General features: G+C 36.6%; 1 protein-coding gene across 1 annotated transcript in view; it reads left to right on the forward strand.

The window, feature by feature from the left end:
- LOC136815441 (cation channel sperm-associated auxiliary subunit gamma-like) overlaps positions 1-19,739 on the forward strand; it is a 170,922-nt gene that overhangs the window by 41,102 nt on the left and 110,081 nt on the right. Inside the window, exons 4-11 of the mRNA XM_067071893.1 lie at positions 74-263; positions 1,195-1,287; positions 2,862-2,886; positions 3,360-3,476; positions 3,764-3,841; positions 5,030-5,155; positions 6,122-6,248; positions 7,141-7,252. Of these exons, the coding sequence (XP_066927994.1) occupies positions 74-263; positions 1,195-1,287; positions 2,862-2,886; positions 3,360-3,476; positions 3,764-3,841; positions 5,030-5,155; positions 6,122-6,248; positions 7,141-7,252 (868 nt within the window). The remainder of the gene's footprint in view (positions 1-73; positions 264-1,194; positions 1,288-2,861; positions 2,887-3,359; positions 3,477-3,763; positions 3,842-5,029; positions 5,156-6,121; positions 6,249-7,140; positions 7,253-19,739) is intronic.

Below are 19,739 nucleotides of genomic sequence, written 5' to 3' on the forward strand. Positions count from 1 at the left end.
TCTGCTCTCCTACACAAATTTTGCGCCCCTCTTGGATACGCTACTGAAGCTTTATGAAACGTTTAATTTTTAGGGTACACTTACATATCCCGAAGGCTCTTGAAGAAACGATTGGCGCCCCCATGATTCCTTGCGACAGCATTCTCAAAGACAATTCTTCATCAATGATCAATGAAGCAGCGACAGGGCTACATTACATGGCACTTTCAAGTGAAGATGTGTTGTTGTCAACTACTGGGTTTTTCAGCTACAATTACATCAAGGTTCGTTCTTTCTTTTTTCCTACGAATTTGGTTTTTCGAGCGTGATATAGCTCTATCAAGACTAGGGATGCACAATGAAAAAACATAGGGTTCGACTTCTCATCTAGAGGAACAGTTAGTAAAAACAATTCATGTTTTTTTTGTTTTTATTGATCCTTTAGGTATAAGGTACCCGTTGACCGTAAAAATTCTAAAATTCTTGAATTCTCCGTTGAAAACAACATTAGGGGTAAAGGGATATAATGACGCCATAGATTTTGCACTTAAGAATGCGATATCTCGAGTTTGTAAGTGAGGAGTTCGTTGACCCCTCATTGAATCGATTATTTACGATATAATTATGGGGAATAAAAGATAGGAGGGTTTACGAGGCTTGAGTTTGACTTTAAAGTTTTTCTAAATATTGGGCATTCTTAGCTGATGATGTCACCAAAACAGAAAAAATGCGATATCTCGAGATTGAAAAGGAGTTGGAAGATGGTTTACCCCTCATTTTATCGGAAATTTTATGGAAAAGAGGTTGGCATAGAGGAGGAGGGGTAAATGACGATATCAGAACGAGTATGTGTAATGTCCAATGATGTCATCAAAATCTGAAAAATTCAATATTTTGAGTTTGAGAAGGATTTAAAAATTTGTTGACCCCTCTTTCGATTGGTGATCATCAAAAGAATCTTTTGGAACAATGAGAAATTGATTTCAGTGATGTGGAAAAGTAATTACCCTTTTGATGATGTCAGATTGACGTCACAAAACACTAAGTTTATATAACAATATATAAGCAAACTCTACATAATGCCTTAAAACACTACGTATAAGCTTAGGGAAATTCCTCACCCTTCAAGGTCTTAAGTTAACTTTACGTACATGTGAAAAAAGCTTTAAGAAAGCTTTATAACTTTCTCTTTAATCACTGCGTATCATGTTTTAGGTTGACGTTTCTGCAACAGATAATATTTGTAAAGATGTTACATTAAATGCTCAACTGGTGTTAATCAACGATACATTAATTATTAATTCAAAGGTATTATCGATAATTTATTTGTGTTTTTTTATCAATTGTGCTTTCTTTTGCTCCTTTCGATTCTCTATAACTCGAACTGCCATTCCTCAAATTTCATTCGCTATTTTGGTCCTCTGTTACTCGACTTCCCCATAAATGGAACCTTTATAACGCAAATCTTCTGTACGAGTCGCAATAGTCTATAGTTCGAACTGCTTTGTTTTCTTTTACTTTAAGTCCGTTCGCCCGTTCGTTCGTTCGTTCGTTATGAGCTGTTCTCCAGATTGGCTCATTAAATTTTTCTGATATTTTGCACAAATAATCGAAATGGTAAACCCAATGAAGTATAAGCCCGAAGGGCTAGAAGTCAATCTCCTTGGTAGGATTTGAAGCCAACAAATCCTACCAAAGTTGCGCGGCCTTGAGCGGCCCGCGTGGTTTTTACACAAATGACAGATTGAAACTAAAATTTACCGCTAAATTTCGAAAAAAATATCAATCGTAAACAAAGGAATTGCTAGATTCAATCTGTCGTCAAAAATGCGGCGCATTTTTTAAGGCTTCACTTTTTCTTGCCTGAGAAAGGTTAGAGATTGAACTCTAGCCCTTCGGGCTTTAAACTCAATGGGTAAACCCTCGAATGTGACGGAGCCTAATTTTCGGAAAAAAATTTTGGGGTAAATTTCAGCCAAAAACGGCTAAAAAAGGTTTTTTTTTTTTTAATTTCTTCTGATTTTTTTGCATGAAAGTAGGGCACCATCATAGGTAAAAGACGGCTCAAGCAGATTTTCGCAAAAAGTGTTTTTGTAGAAAAATGGGCCAAATTCGATATTTTTTTATAAACGCATTACCAATTACAGTTGACGCTCTCTAATTCGATTTTCAAGGGGAATCGGATTTTCAACGAATACGGGAGCGTATCGAATAGTAGGAAGTCTCCCTAATCCGATAAACACGAGGTAAATATCGAATTATAGAGCTGAGAAAGAAAAATATAAGCGAGACTCGATTGGTTTGAACGCGAATCAGGACAAATGTCTAAGTTCTTGCTGAAAACCTAAGTTCTTCGGAAGAAAACTTTCGATATTTGCCTGTTTTGAAAAGTTTTGAGGAATCGAATTTCGAAATTACAATTCAAACGCAAAAAAATCTAAAATTTGAATTTCGAACTCCGTCCTAAAGGCCTTTTTACACGCTAGAAATCGAATAAGAGAGCGAAAAACCTTCGAGGGACTTCAAATTTTCATCGAAAACGGGAGCTTATCGAATAATAGAATGTCGAATAGTGGAGCGTAGTTTATGAGAGTTTCTTAAGGAAATTTGACGGTGACTTTCAATTTGATCGAAAACGGGAGCTTATCGAATAGTAGAACGTCGAATTAGAGAGCTTCCACTGTACTTAGTTATTAGCTTTTCTCGATTTTTATTTTTGCTATGTGAAGCTACTTTCAATCGATACGCTGACCTGGTTCCCACATTGAAAGCTTAACGATTTAAAACACCATCGTGTACTTTAATTTTGAATGTTGCTTTGGCTCTTGTTTTTTTATTTTGAAAGTTTAAACTAAAGATTAGAATCCAACTTTCTTTTTCAGTATGGACTGATCCAAATGCGACAATGTAAGTGAATCTCAAGACTTAAAAAGGGATAATCAGGTGGTTTGAGATATTTGGCATGTATGGAATCCTTCTATCCCCCCCCCCAGCAGTTTGCATGAATGGGCATTTTCGGTTGCGTGAATCTGGGCTATTTTGTGCGTGAGTACGTGAATTCTCCCTTTTTTCCAGTGTGCTGTTCCCGATTTTCCAATTTTCCCCCGTTTTTTTTCCGAAAATTTTCCGATTTTCTGAAAAATCGGGTTATTGAGTGAAACTCGAGGAAAATTTGCGTGAATGCGTGAATTTTGAAAAAAAATTGCGTGATTGTGTGAATTGAGAGTTCGCTGGGGGGGGGGGGGGGCTCTTCTTTTGTCCTGAGCAAAATTTCTAAATATTTTCCAAATCGAGATGTTTAATTTTCTCCTTTGAAACGATACGGTACTGATCATTTTCCTACCAACCGGATAAAAGAGTTGTTTCCTACTCTTCTATAGATATGACTGGTACACTACTGATGGGTGGTGACTGTTTCAGTAAGATAATCACCGTTAATGATGAATTGGCGCTTGCTATATCAAGCCAAAGAACGAAATTGATTTCACTTTATAAAGGTAATTCTCAGCTCCTTGACAACTGATTTTCCCAGTTTGAAAATATAACACTTGAAGCGAGCCTTCAGACTTCTAAAATGGTCGGATTTGTCTGAAACATTGCCCAATTCTCCCCTTACTTGTAAAGGTATTTCTCATTTCATTTGACTAAAAAATGATTCAAATGTTACTGGCTGATAGGAGAGTTATCCAACGCGTGTCTGTTTGTTCACCTGATAGTCTGTTTCTTTTTTTCGGGATTGCTTCATTACTTTTCAGATTTTTCTCTTTTTTTCCTCTTGTCAAAGGGAGCACATGTTCAGACGAAATTTGTCAGATGAATTCTTCATTTAGTGTTTGGTTGAATGAAACGCTTCGTATCCAAGGTATATTCTTGTTCTGTATTTGATGTGTTTCGATATGAATAAGTTTGCTGATGTCAGGGAGCAAGCACTGACCTTTATATATCCCTGGACAAAGCTATAGCCGTCATCTTTGATCGGAGTTTTTTTTGAAAGTGGTAACCTCGACGAAGCCATTGCAGTGTTAAAAATCAACGTCTAACGGCGCTACATCAGCCAAAGTATTCTAGGAAAAGTAGATCTAGTGCATTCGATGCATTACACCGCTTGAGTAGTGCTACCATTTTTAGGGTACCACTTCGAAAAAAACTCCAATCAAAGATTTTGGTTCGACGCGATTGAAAAATTTGGTCCAGGGTATATTTTTTCTTCGTCGAAAATAAGGTCCTCAAAGATGAAATACTCTTCTTCGCAAAAGTCTTCATTTTCTTCTTTATCAACTTTTTTCATTACGATTTTTAAATCTTCAAGTTCAGGAATAGTTGGCCTAACAGAAAATGTATGACATGCCTCAGTTTTTTGGTTACATCAGACACATTTCAATATTTTGTACAAGGCAAATAAATATAAAAAATTCACTATGGTCAGAGCCCTTTAAATTTGTACCGGTCATTTACCGACCCTTAAAAGACCGTCTAAAGATCGGTCCAATTCTCAGGTTCTTATGATTGCTTAGGCAGAGAGTCACATATATTGAAAACAAATTAAAAATATTTCGGTGAGCTCGAACAGTTTCTTCTAAAGGAGTTTTCTGCCTAGTGGTTGATTGGTGAATTTATAACACTTGCTTACTTACACTTACACTACACACTTACGGGGGGGGGGGATTGATGCCAACGAAGTATAAGCCCGAAGAGCTAGAAGAATTTCCTTGGTAGGATTTGAAGTCAACAAATCCTACCGAAGTTGTGCGGCCCAACGCGGCCCGCCTGGTTTTTCAACAAATGTCAGATTGAAACTAAAATTTAACGCAAAATTTCACTCAAAAACAAAGGAATCGCTAGATTAAAACCGCTGTCAAAAATACGGTGCATATTTTAAGGCTTTACTTGTACTTGCCTGAGAAAGATTATAGATTCGCTTCTAGCCTTCCGGGCTTATACTTCATTGGGGGATGCTGCCCAAGAAATGGGTCCTTTTTTTGTGGTACTTCTGATTACTTTCATATAAAAGATTACGTCATGAACTTTAAATAGAAAATTAATTCTTTAGATTACGAAATCGTGGACATTAGCACATCACAATATCACAACAAAGTGTTTATTCTTCTACACAAGTTCAACTTGACGAGGTCTGCGGTTGTCAAAACTATGTTGTTGGAAATGAATTTAGCTAGTGGTAAGTTTGTCTGTACACAAACCCAGTATCTACGGCTTATTTCAAAATTTATTGCCGTAGCAGAGGGTCTGTTGTCATTGTCTTTTGCCATTTGAGATTTTTTGAACCGACCGCTGCGATTGAGTGTTGGTGAGAGAGGGGAGACGATGAGTGAAGTGTTGCTATTTATATATCATACTTGATCGCAAAGGTCTCCGTACGGGAATTTTTTTATCAAACAGACATATCGCACAGTGTAATACGAAGCGATAAACGTGAGATACACTCTGGTACAGAGTATTGGTAAGTTGGCATGTACCAAAACAAACAAAAGATTTTCTGACTGATTTTTATTCATCAACAATCGGTAAAATTGCCAGTTGCCAATATTGGGTGTTTTCTAACTTTAGCAGCAGTAATTCTTTTTATTAAGTTAACTAGTCGTTTTAACCGAGGGCAAAAGTAGGGGTGGTACTTAGACAAAAATTGGTGCTGGATGTTAGGAGCGGACCTAAAAAGTCGTTTTTTCACCTAATTCTGTAAAAGCCCTTTAATGTATAAATTTTCGCCAAAGATTAATAATCTCTCTAAGGATTGGTTTTCGGAGGTTAAAAGGTTACTGTACACACGTGTCCCCGGAATGTTACATGGAGTACTTACAGTGTTAAAAATTCCCCTCTGTCTCAGAGAAGTAGTTTCAAGATTCTGCACAATTCACCAAAATTTCAACCATATGTGCTAATTTGTTGTGTCTCAGACGACAAACCTGGCTTTAAACACTGGAAATATTTAGGCCAGCGCTGTTTGCAGCAAAATAGATTAGAGCCTTGACTAGCCTAGACTAGATTTTCAAAATGGTGACTTTGCCAAACGCTCCTAGTCTACTTGATTGGACTCAGCGTCATAAAAAATTATCAAAAAGCAAAATCAGCCAAAAGTAGACTCTAGTCTAAGCCTTGACAGACTAAGCTTTATTTTTACTTTTAGGAAATGGCTCACATAGCTGGCAATTCAGATTATTGAATAGTGACCTTCAATGCTCTCCTAATCGACTACATATCTCAGCGCTGTTCCATTTTTTTGTTTTTGGAAGTGACTCATGTCTACTGTATAGGTAAACATACCAATCCAATTTCAGAGACTTTTGAATGTCTTTCATTAGGAAAAATCGGCTTTGGCTTGAAGTTGTCTCTGTATTTTTCCTCTACACGTTTTGGAATTTTTAAATTTCTAAAATGCATCTATATCTGAATCATTTTATCCTAGCTTTTTGGTATGAAAGAGGATTCTTAAATTGTTAATCTTGGATTAAAGGTTATATTTTACATACTTTTACGAAAGTTTCTGCCCTTAAAGTAAGTGTTCCCGTTTCATATCAAACACATATTTCATATCAGGACAGTGTCTCCCTATTGTTATATTGTGCTTATATAAGCAAAAAAATGTTTTTTCTTTTCTTTTTTCTGACCAATCTTGCTCCACATTTGTGTTAATCTAGTGTTAAAAAGCTTATAAATTGAAATTGACGAGTAAGCAAACGATATCACTCTTATCTAAAAACAAAACCTTTAATCAAATTCTCAAGCTTTTTCCAGTAGAATAATGCAAAAGTCTATTTTGACATCCTTTTTTTCAAATTAGCTTAAATCTTCTGACAAGAGGAACTTTTTTTTAAATTTAAGGTTTTTTTTTTAATAATAGTGATATCGTTTGCTTACTCATCAATTTTGATTCGCAAACTTTTTCACACTGGATTGGCACACGGATGTGGAGCAAGATTGGTCAGAAAAAGGAAAATAATTTTTTTTTGCTTATCAGCATCATATAACAATAGGCAGACACTGCCTGTCCTGATATAAAGTATGTGTCTGATATGAAACGGGAACTCTTTAGTAAAAATAAATTAAAGAAAATTTTTTAGAGAATTTTCGTGGCTCACCCGGTAATTTTCATCTCCTTTCGGTTTTTCTGCTAAGAAGGTTTATTACTTTTCTTATTTTTTCTAGTTCTAACTTTGGTATCAGTTTTGCTCAAGTAACATATGATAATACTATCGTCTCATCAATTCATACCAACTCAAAAAATGGACTGTTCATTTTCAGGACTTCAGAAAACGAGGTTAGTGAAAGTTGCCGGAAAAAAAACGAAACAGAGTATTTATATATCAAAATTCCTTATAGTTTAAGGCTTGGGGACACGAGAAGTTTTTTTCGCGTTGGTGCAATGCAACATGCTCTATCCCACCAACACAAGAAGAAAAGTGTACGTCCCATGGTTTCTTTTTTTGTTTCATGGGACAAAAAGTGAGGGAAATACCCAAAATATGCTGATTTTGTCCCTGGGACAATGGAGCATAATTAATTCGAATCAATTTTGCTCCATTGCTCCAGAGATAAAAGTGAGAGAAGCACAAATGTTGTTAAAAAAAGGTGGGGTGGAGACACGAGAAAGCGTTTCAGGTTGGTGGGATGGAGCATGTTGCATTGCACCAACACGAAAAAAACTTCTCGTGTCCCGAAGCCTTTATAATGAACTTTTAAATGACCTAATTACTCGAAATATCTTCATTAAAATTACCGTTGGAATCGAATAATATTATATTCTATTAATAGCGAGGATATGGTATTGGTTTTAACAGGTTTTATGGATTTCACTTAAAATTTGCTTCGTTTTTTTCCGTAATTTTTCTGCATGGTAATAAATTGGATAAATTTTCGCGGGGACTTAATTTCGCGGATGACACTGTTAGAAATTGTTCATGTTGGTTTTTGACATTGGCATTATTAGCGCTTCTTTGATGTAAGTAAACATTTCAAACTTAATTATTTCACATTATTTTTAGTTTTGTTTTAAAATATTTCGCGGATAAGGCTTTTCCAAATTACAATTGGAACTTAATTTCGTGGATGACTCCCAAATCCGCGAAATCCGCGAAATTTAATCCCCGCAAAAGTTTATACCATTAAAGTATGTCACTCTCTTATTGGACCTACCTCGGAGTGCCTTTGAACTTTGAATTAACTGATGTCCGTTCGTTCGTTTGTTCGTCTGTTACCAGCTTTTCTCGGGATTGGCTCATTTAGTCTTTTCTGATTTCTTTTGGACCAAAAACTGCCTAAAAATGGATTTTTTTGGAAATTGCTTCATTAGTTTCTTCTGATTTTCTTCTGATTTTTTGCATAAAGATAAAGGGCAAGGTTCTCTAAAAAGTAGCTGAAGCCGTTTTTTTCCGGAAAATTCTTTTTAGCCTTAAAAATCGGATTTTCTTATTTGGGGAAATTCCCTTTTGTCATTTTTAGGGAAAATGAGAATTTCTCGCGACTGCCTGGGTATAATTTTTTGCACTTAACGAGCTTGCTCGGCTTGAAGCTCGAAATTAGTACCCTTAGGCTCCAAATAAACAGGGTGGTTCGAATAAACGGGGGGAGGGGTGTTGGAAAATTTTCGGGGGGGGGGTTGTAAATTGAGCTTCTGAAAACTCCAAAATAAGGTAAATATAGGCTAAAATCAGGCTTTTTAGAACAAAATAAGGGGCCTTCTCTTTGACAGCTGAAAATATTCTGAAAAAATAATAAACGGGGGTCCTAATAAGGTTCGGGGGGTTGGAAACGTTCGAAAAATTAACAGGCGGGAGGCCGTTTATTTGAAACCTAAGAGTAACGTGATCCATCCTGCTACTCTCAACATTCTTGTATTTTTTGCACAATGATGTAAAATGGTGATTTTTGAAATTTAAGGGAGTCCGATTTTCGAAAAAGTAACTATTTGGGCAAATTTGGGCCAAATAGGGCCTAAAAAAGTGGTTTTTTAGACTTTGTTTTAAATTGCTTCATTTGTTTTTTTCTGCATAAAGCCAAAGTGCAATGTTCTCTATAAAGTGGCCGAAGCTGTTTTTTTTTGGAAAAAATATTTTTGACCGTAAAAATTGGATTCTCTTTTTGGGGAAATTCCCTTTTGTCATTTTTAGGGAAAATGAGCTTTTCTATCGATTGACTTCTTATTTTTTTCTGATTTTTTGGACACTGATGTAAAATGGTATTGTTTGAAATCTGATAGAGCCCGATTTTCGAAAAAATAAATTTTGCAAAATTTGGGCCAAAAGTGCATAAAAATGGGGTATTTTTTACTTTCTTTTTTGAAAATTCCTTCTTTTAGTTTTTCCTGATTTTTTACACAGTAATGCGAAATTGTCCTTATTATAAATGAAAGACTTTAAAATTAAAAAAAAAAACGTTTAAGCCAAATTTGGGCAAAATTTTGAATTTGTGGAAGTTGGTTCGTTAGATTTTATCTTTAAAGAGCTAGAGTTATCATTACATGAAAGAAGTGATTGTATTTTGTTTGTGCCCAAAACTTAGCATGGCTCCTTACCGCTAAAACATCGAAAAGCCAGTGTGAAACAAGCTTCGTCATGTTTTTCAAGCTTAACCTATATCAATGCTATACTGTTGTTATCTTTTCATTTTCGTTCGAACATTTTCATCTTCATTCAGCATGTTTCCGACTATCTATCTTAGGTAGGTTCTTTCAACATGCTGCTTGTTTTTAAATCAGTTCTTTTAAGAATAATTGAAGGATGAAGGTTCTTTAACCTCACTCTTTATATGCAGACGATCTTACTCGAACGGAATTAATGATCGAATTAATCGAACCAAATTGAAACCATTCTTGAATGGGCTTTTCCAGAAATAGTCCGCCCCCTCCTGTTGAGGATATCGGATATCCAGGAGGTTAACGATTTTTCTTCAAAAGTGGATATCCAGGGGGTTAAATATCTACAAGGGAGCGGATATCCAGGAGGTAAAGTGTCCTTTCAAGTAAATAATACGATATCCAGGACCAGGGGTAAGCATCTTTATAAGAGAGGATATCCAGGAGGGGGCTCGATACTTTGAAAAATCAATATCCTCAACAGTGGAGGTAAAATGTTTTTCTGGAAAAGCCTAATTCAATAAAAACTCTAATGTTAATCGCGATTATCAGATTTGAGAATTAGTTTGATTGCAGAAATTTAAAACAATAGACGGACATCGAACGAGATCGAACCAATCTTTTTATTCCTAGATTTTTACCGTTCGATCAAAATTCGATTATTTAATCCTCGATTTGGGCTGTTCAACTAAATTTTTCCCGGACCTTTTAAAAAGAACGCGAAATAACTATTAAAAAAAGGACAAAAAAAACCGACAAATGATATAAATAACGACAAAGAACGACACATTTTTGGGTGCGGTTAGAAACCAGTCAAAAAGTCAGACGATTGTAGAAGTAAATCTTTTGGATCTTAGCTAGGGGCGTTTAAAAGAAGAAGGCGTTTATTAAATAATCTATAAACAAGGTCACTTTAGTCTGCTTTAGTAACGAGAATTGGAACCTTATTTTGCCTTTTTATTATTATTTGAGTACAAATATGTCAATTTATGGATGTAGAAATCAAATGAGTCAGAACCAGTTCGAATACAAAAAGAATGCAATACACCTCATCGGAAATTCCACAAAAACAATCGCACTAAAATGGATCCGTTGAAATTGGGAGGTAAACATAAATGGTAGCGCGAGTAGCGGCGGTAAGTTCCCGCGTAAAACAAGAACTCATTTGCTTGTATCTGGCTTGTTTATATGTTCCTAAAGATGCACCTCATTCCAGTGAATTTGAAAAAAAACAAAAAAAAAACAAAGCTTTCAAGATGCTAGCAAAAGCTATAAGAAAGAGAAAAACAACAACTTCGATGGTTCTTCAGTTGATTTGGAGGCTCTTTTGGCATCAATATTTTGGGTGTTTTGTAAGGCTTTTTGCCTGAAAACCGCAATATCGCGCTTTGTTTACCTCCCAAAAAGTGTTGCGTAGCAACAACGCGAGGAGGTGGAATTTCCGATGAGGTGTATTGATTGTTGTGTAAGTTTTTCCATATATTATACTTCTTTGCTGCTACTACAAAACCCCTGTTAATATAATGTGCTTGGAAAAGAATGGAGATTAATTTAAATGAGGCGAAACCAATTTGATTAGTTTTTTTTTTTGGTAGTACATTTTTATTTTCATTGCTTTGCAGACTCCCAAATTTTCAAAATTTTGGTAGTTTTTCCAAGATTTTGAGAATTTATTTCAATTTTTCATTTTATCAATGAATTCGACCTTCTGTGTCTTTTTATTTTCTATTTTTGTCAAGATGTAGTAGTTTTTGCTCTTTTTAGGAGATTTTATAGGTGAAATGGGGATTTAAATGTAAAGGTTAAATCATATTTTAACTTTATTTCGGTCCGCACGCCCCAACACTCTCACAGCCAACGGCATCTGAGCAAATCACGCCATATCAGAGGGCGCCGTTCGGAACTTTCCACGGTTCGGCAAACTCCTAGCTTCCATTCTCCTCGGATAAACAGTCTAACCTTCTTGCTGTAAGTGGAGCTGTGCAAATTCTGGCCTGAAATTTTTTCTCCCCTCACCTGTCCTACAAAAGGTTGCAGGCAACTATCAGGATATTTGTTTATAAAAAGGGACAATTTTACCCAAAACATTTCCTGTGTAGTTAGCCAAGAATCATGCCAAATAATGAAAAACGAATCTCAATTTCTTACCCCTCCGTGCCAATGAAAGTACAAGTTAAATTCTACTTTTATTTTTATTTTTTTCACCGACCGGCCGACCCTCTTTTTTGGGTAGCTAGGCCCGTAAAACAACAAATTAAATTGGCCTCGCCTAAATGAAAATCCTCAAAATCTCTATTGATCTTTATAGGCTAATTCATGGTATGCACCATTGCAATATCTTTTAACATTGCATCATGGACCCAACAGCGTGAATTCAGCCAATACGCCACTTGCAACCAATCAGCTGTTGGGTCTATGGTGTGATGTCGAAGACTTTGCTTTAATTTAATTTCAGATTCCCACGTTCATTATCCTGGTAATTAAATTTCTATTGATCGAACAAAGAAATTTCATCGTTTTGTGGTTATTCAAGTCTTTTTTTTTTATATTTTGTTAATTTATTCAACTGTTTACAAATAATAATAATAATGATAAGATATCAATAATTTTTAATCTAATCAGGCTAGGAGAGTATTTAATAGGACTAACCTAATTAAAGGAAACGGCCACCTAATGTTTATGTGTGGAGTTATGTTGTGTGGAAGGAATTCAAGACCTTCTTCTTATGGTGTATTTACAAGACTGAATAATATCTTTCAAATTTCAATAATAAATAGTCTCAGAGGAAAACCCGATACGACATCCCTCCCTCCTGAGACCAGTCCCCTAAAAATCACAAAAGCCTAAAAATTCTAAAAATCACAAAGTCCTAAAAAAAACAAAATCCTAACATGGTCAATATAAAATATATACATAAATAAATCTTCAAGTGTATGACTATTTCATCGTTTTCAGTTCATAACTATTTCTTATCTTTACTTCTCAGTCCGTATTTATGAGTGGCAGGCTTCTTTGTTTGAAACTTGACTGCCCTTCGTAATTTGTCTCTTGTAATATATTTACAAACTCCATCATTAAGTTCAACTTTGTACACTGGGTGTAGTACATCAACTATTTTGAATGGACCGTCCCATTTGAGTGTCATCTTCAATTTCTTGTTCCTTGTAAGATACACGTAAACTTCAGTGTCCTTTTCGAGTATATCGTTAAAAGCGTTTCTGTCTCTGTATGTGAGTGAATACTCTTGTATGGTGTCCATAATATCTCGTGCAATTTCGTACATACGAGCCAATTTGACCTTGAAGTCGTCGAATGATTCGAATTTGTTGTTGGTTTCGTCAAATAGAATATGTAGTGGAGTTCTTGTCTTTCTGCCATACATCAATTCGTTTGGTGTGAATCCCGTTGATCGATTCACGGACGTGTTATAAGCGAATGCGCACTCTCTACACCATTGATCCCATTCCCCTCCTGAGAAATTAGTATAGGCGAGGAGATAGTTCTTGATGACGCCGTTCAATCTCTCCGTCAACCCGTTTGAGCGAGGGTTGTATGCAGTCGTTTTCAGTTTCTTCACCCCAAAGACAAGTTTTAAACAAGTTTAATAATTCGTTGAAAAGTTCACTTTCATAGGCGGGGTCTTGATCACTGAGGAGTTTGAGTGGTATACCAAACCTCAATGAGTAATCGTAGATACAATTTGCAGCAGTTTTTGCTGTCCTATCCTTGCATGGATACACCGTTAGAAATTTTGTAAACTGATCAACCACCGTCAAAATGTGTCGATTTTCACTTTCCGTCACAGGCAATTCCACAATATAATCAATGGAAATCAAATCCAATGGTCTTAATGGAAATGGTCTACGCCCTGAATGAGTGAAACAACGATTTGATGGTTTCGTACAAATGCAAACTTTACAATTTCCTACAAATTCCTCAACAGCTTTTCTTACACCTGGCCACCAATGATTACTTTCCAAAATTCTCCTTTCCGTCTTTTCAACCCCAAAATGTCCGGCTGCAAACTGACAATGACCTCTTTCAAAAATCTCATCTCTCAATTCTAACGGAACAACAACATATGATTTCCCTCCTTTAAAATACTTCAACAAGCCGTCAACAATTCTCAATTTACTCAAATGACGTTTATAAACCAATGGAACCTCAACTTTTTCTCCCTCAAGATGATCAAAAACGGCACGAATCTCGGCGTCGTTACGTTGCTGGGCAATGAATGAATGTTTATCAAAGTCAGTAATATTTACAGTATTTACAGATGGTCTCCAACGTTTTTCAGTTTTAATGTCTGTTTTTAAATTTCTGCTGATATAATCACCTATGACGTTGTCTTTTCCTTCAATGTAACGAATAATAATTCCTATGTTCTCAATATATTCTATCCAGCGGTATCTTTTATTTACAATATCACGAAACGTGGATAGATAGGTCAGCGGTTTATGGTCGGTATAAACAATAACAATTTGATCTGTTATGTAAAATTCGCTCTTTTTAACTGAATAATAGAGCCCCAAAAGTTCTTTGTCGGTAGTACAATAGTTCATTTCACAAATAGATAAAGAACGACCTCCGTATAAAATTGGACAAAAGGTTCCTTCGTTCTCTTGTGTCAGGGTAAACCCCACAGCCACATTTGAAGCATCTGTAAACAAAACGAATGGCTTTGTATAATCTGGGTGGAGCAAAAGAACATTTTCAGATAAAAGTCTTTTGATCTCATTGAAACTTGTAGCGTGTTTTTCTGTCCATTGAAAACGAGTTCCTTTTTTCAATAGTGAAAATAAATCTGCAGCATAATGGGAAAAATCTGGAATGAATTTCCTGAAGAAAGCAACCATCCCCAGAAAAGAACGTAGTTCATTTAAATTTTCCGGTGTTTTGATGTTCACAATTTCCTCAATTTTTGTTTTCTCAGCACGAATTCCGTTCTGGTTAACTACATGTCCCAAAAATATCACTTCACTTTTAAAAAATTGACTTTTTCGAAAGTTTATGTGTAAACCGTACTTTGCAAATAATTCAGTAATCCTTCGAATATGCTCAAAGTGATCTTCTTTCGTTTTTGAAAAGATCAAGCCATCGTCGAAAAACATACGAGCGAATTCGTGACAATCTTTCAAAACTTCAGATAGATTTGCAGAAAGGGTAAAAGCTGCGCCAGTCAAACCGAAAGGCATAACTATCCATTGAAATTTTCCCTGCGGTGAATCGAAGGCGGTTTTCAATTTGTCGGTCTCCTCCATAGCGATGTGATGATAAGCTGCTTTCAAATCAATAACAGAGAAATATTTACACCCTTTCAGTCCGTCTAAAAGGTCTTCATTTCGAGCGATCGGATATTTGTTGTTTATGGTTTTGGCATTCAATTTGCGATAGTCAATGCAAAATCGTAGCGAACCATCAGGTTTCAAAACCGGTACTATCGGAGCTGAATATGGACTGTATGACCTCTCGATACATCCATTTTCCAATAATGTTTTTATTTGTTCGTTTACTGCCTCTTTTCGAGCGTGAGGGATCGATCTGGGTGCACAAACTGTTGGCGCGTCATCAGTAAGGTTTATCGAATGTTTCAAAGGTAGTTTCGATCTCGACAAAGGTGAATTCTCAATAGCACCGTAATAAGTTTCTAAAATTGTTTCTAATTTTTGAATCTCGTTTCGTTCAGTTAATTCGGTATCCAAAGGAAGTTTATTCGACGCATCCGTAGCATTTACTTCGATTTTACTCTCTTCTGGACAACTTTCTATTTCTCGAATTTCTGCAACAATTTGTCCCTTTTTCAGTTTCTGTTGGACTTCAGAATGGTTGGTTATCGGTATGGTGATGTTTCTTTCAACGTTTTCGAAAGTTAGTTCGTTTACGTTCAAGCAATTTGGTAACTCTTCATTTTCACATAAAAAGCTTGTACCAGTGATTGTTTTCGGTGAATTGATTCGACCTTTGATCATCATGGTATGGTTGGGTGGTAAATAAGCGACTTTAGCGACTTTGACGTAAGCTGTGACTGACGAAATTTTCTCCCGATAACATTGTACTGTAACTTTCTCATTCTCTTTCGTCGTGTAACTAAGTGTAGAGTTTTCAATGTCTCTTTCACATTTTCTAAATTTCTCCTCCGTCTGAGCACCATAAATATTCGATTCAACGTTAGATGAAATGAGAATGGGTTCATACTCTAATGTGTATTGTCTATGTCTATTACTGTCACTTGATGGGAACGATATATTCAAATAAGCAATACCATCAAATTTGAACGGTGTGCCGTCGACTGCGGTACCTGAGCGTTCGACTTTTTGGAGTGGTGGTTTATTTGGTAAGTTCTCGAAGTCTTGTCGTTTCATGATGGTGACCTGTGAACCCGTATCGTACAAAAAGTCAACTGTCTTTCCACAAGTGTTTATCTTGATAATAGTACGCGGAGCAGGCTTGACATCATCTCTAATCGCCCCTGTCTCAGATTTGTTTTCTGGGCAGAATTTCGAAATATGCCCAGTTTTCTGACAATTAAAACACTTCTTTTTCTTGAAGCAACGTGAAGCATCATGTCCTTTCTTGTGACAAAAGGAACATGTAGGTTTGTTTGAGTTTTTTGGTTTGTTGCCCATATTGTCGATTTTAGTGCAAAGAGTCATTACCATTTTCTCTAGCTTATCTACGCGGTCTTCACCTTGTAGTTTGGTAGCAGATGTCCTGTCTGGTGCGATGTCTGAATAGTACTGACTTCCATAAAATCGAGTGTTCAAAAATTCTATCAATGCTTCCAGTCCTGTGGAATTCGTAAGCTGGAAAATTTTGGCTTCTTTTCGATAGGAATCCTCCAGAGTATTGACCACGTGGTTGGTAGCAAGCGCGTTGATGGTGTCTGCATCTGACAACCCGTATAAATCTCGTATAACAGTTCGTAAATCGTGGACGAACGTGTTTACATTTAAGTTTTTCTTCCAAACTAATCCCCGAAGTTTGGTTTCTAAGGTTCTCTTGTAATCTGTCCCTGCAAATTTTTCTTTTAACGCATCTTTTAACGTTGCATACGTGACGGTGTTATCGGCTAAGATCTGTTCGGACACGAGTGAAAATGCGACGGAATCGGTACAGCACAGTAGAAAGTCTTTGTATTTATCATTCTTAACGCCCGTTGCACGCAACATTGCCTCGAAACGCTGAATCCACAACGTAAAACTAACCTCATTATCTCCACAAAATTTCGGTATGTTAGGAATTCTCGAACCAGACGCCATACCCAAAATTTCAAATGACATGAATATCAAAATTGAATCTCAAATCAAAAATCACAAAAAATATGAATTTCTCCAAACAAAAATATGAATCGCGATCAATAAAACAACTAATGAGCCTTGACTTCACAAAACGTATAAATATCAAACATCAAAAAGATTTCTCAAAAAAAAATTATCAACACCAAATGTCTCTCACAAAAATACAAAATAATCCAAATTCGATTTCGGTGGAAGCTCCAATTGTTGTGTGGAAGGAATTCAAGACCTTCTTCTTATGGTGTATTTACAAGACTGAATAATATCTTTCAAATTTCAATAATAAATAGTCTCAGAGGAAAACCCGATACGACAGTTAAGTCGTTCAGGTGTAGATTCTAGCAGTTCAAAATAATTATCAAAAAAGAAACTATTACAACATATAATTTTGAATAAAATACTTACCTTAGGCAAGTATTCAATGGCCTTGAAATTAACACGCAAAAAAATTAATGCAAATTTTATTTGTTTTTTTAAGGCTTTTAAGGACGCCACGGCTGGTTTTAATTAAGGGGGTTTTTATTAACACGAAACTTTTCAATTCGTCTTTAATAAAATGACTAGTAATATTCCTGTAATAAGGTAACTAAAAATGATAAGCAAAAATCAAACAAATAAACAGAAAATCAAAATTTGATTAAAACTAAAATAAGAAATACGTAAAGACAATGAAAAGGCGATATCTCATTATCTAATCCTAGATTAGACCTAGTGTTTCTGTGATAATTATAAATTTCTTGAAGGCATTCTCTAGTTTTTCTGCGGAGGAGAAAGAGAGAAAGGGAGGTTAGTCCTGTTTTGGTTTGCAACATTAATTAGTTCCAATTTAGTAAAGATTGGTATTGTATTGGTTTCAATCCGTAGTTTAAGGTTTTAACTTTTGGACGCTCTAATATTTTTTTAAAGGTTTTGTTTTTAAATAAGAGTGGTCTATTGTTTACTTACTCACAAGCTTTTTCACATTGGGTTGACACGGATGTGGAGCAAGATGAGTCAGAAAGAGGAAAAGAAAAATATTTTTTACTTATATCAGCATAATAAAATAATTCATGATATGCACCACTGCAATGTCTTCTGACATTACATCACGGACCCAACAGCTGATTGGTTGTAAGTGACGTAAAATCAGTCAATACGTCACTTTGAACCAATCAGCTATTGGGTGGAATGGAAGACATTGCAATGGTGCATATCATGAATAGGCAGACGCTGTCCTGATATGAAATATGTGTCTGATATGAAACTTATGTAAAACTAAAACCTTTAAGTTGTGATTATTCAAATCTCCAGTGAGATAAAGCTTTTGAGGATTTTGCTTTACATAAAATCTATTCCGCTTTCTCTGGACACACTGTATGTTGATAAGCAAAAATGAATATTCAGGTGAAATCTTGTGGATATCCTTCTAAATCCTTAACAGTAAATTTACCTCGAACCTTTCCAGGGCCGTCAAGGATAGAGTTTAAAAAGTCGACTCGTTTCCTTTGAGTTTTGTTTAATGTACAATCAAAATCAAGTTTCCATATCTCATTCAAGTAACTCTGCCAGTACTCATCCGGCATTCGTCCCATTGAATCTATTTCTATAGAAGATCTTCTCTGCCTGTGTCCTTTATAATGTTCTTTCGTAGTTGGAAAGTCTTCGTATTTGACTTTAATACAACGTGGTAGATGATCACAATCTATATACTCAGACTGTGTATATTCTGAACCCAGCATTTTGGTGTGATTTTTATTTGGAAAATAAAGCCATTTGTGATCAGAGCTGATGGATTGCCATTTGAACCAAATCTTATCCAAGAAGCCATGGTGAAAAAAGAATTCAGGCGTACTTGCAGAGTAAACAGAGGACATGGTGCCTCCTATTAAGTTATGCACACGATCATGATAATTATGGCGCACATACAGAAGAAAATCTGGGAAATGGCTGGGCGGTAACAATAACGCCCGTTGTACACTGATATAGCTGGGCGCATAACCATGGAATCCCCTTCGCAAGCAGTAGGCTAAATGTCCTCTTTGCTCTTCGAGTTTTCCACCCATCCTTCGACCTGATTTCATAATGATATTAAGTGGGTCTTCCCAGTACGGGGTTTTCCACTCAGATTCACGGAATAAACCCCCAAAACGTATGGTTGCAGACATATTTACATAATAACATTAAACTCCTAAAAGATAACTAAGAAGACAATGACAAATAAATTTATTTTTTTTATATAATATAGACGTGAATCAAGAAGACATTCTTTCATCATAATTCATGACTGTTTAACTGGGCCCGTGTCCCTCTTCAGGGAAAACGATTGATGTAAACTTGCCTTTTGCCATTAAACTAATACCCTTTAATATGGAGGAGGCTTGGATACCTGCAAGGGGAAACACCCATCATGGAGGTCCCAGACACTGTGAGAAAGATGTCACGTATAGCGCCCTAACCCCAGTGTCCCCGCCCAACCACGGACCCGGCCACGGAGTCAAGGACACACCCCGCAATGACGGGAAGCCAGCCCAGCCTAACCCCAGACCCGGCCACGGAGGAGGTCAAGGACACACCCCGCAATGACGGGAAGCCAGCCCAGCCCTCCCGCAGACCCTGTGGTGGAGGAGGTCTCTGAGGACACGCCCCGCGCCCACGGGGAGCCAGCCCAGCCTACCCACAGACCCGGCCACGGAGGAGGTCAAGGACACACCCCGCAATGACGGGCCAGCCCAGCCTACCCACAGTCCCGGCCACGGAGGAGGTCAAGGACACACCCCGCAATGACGGGCCCTTTATTGAAAGGGAAAACGGAATAATTTGGATCCCCAAAGCTGCATAATGCTATCAATTCTAGCCATTGGTAACTTCGTAAAACGTGTTATTTAGTAGTGCCTCCTTTA

This window comes from Clytia hemisphaerica, unplaced genomic scaffold (genome assembly GCF_902728285.1).
Source record: "Clytia hemisphaerica strain Z4C2 unplaced genomic scaffold, Clytia hemisphaerica genome assembly, whole genome shotgun sequence".
Lineage (NCBI taxonomy): Eukaryota > Metazoa > Cnidaria > Hydrozoa > Leptothecata > Clytiidae > Clytia > Clytia hemisphaerica.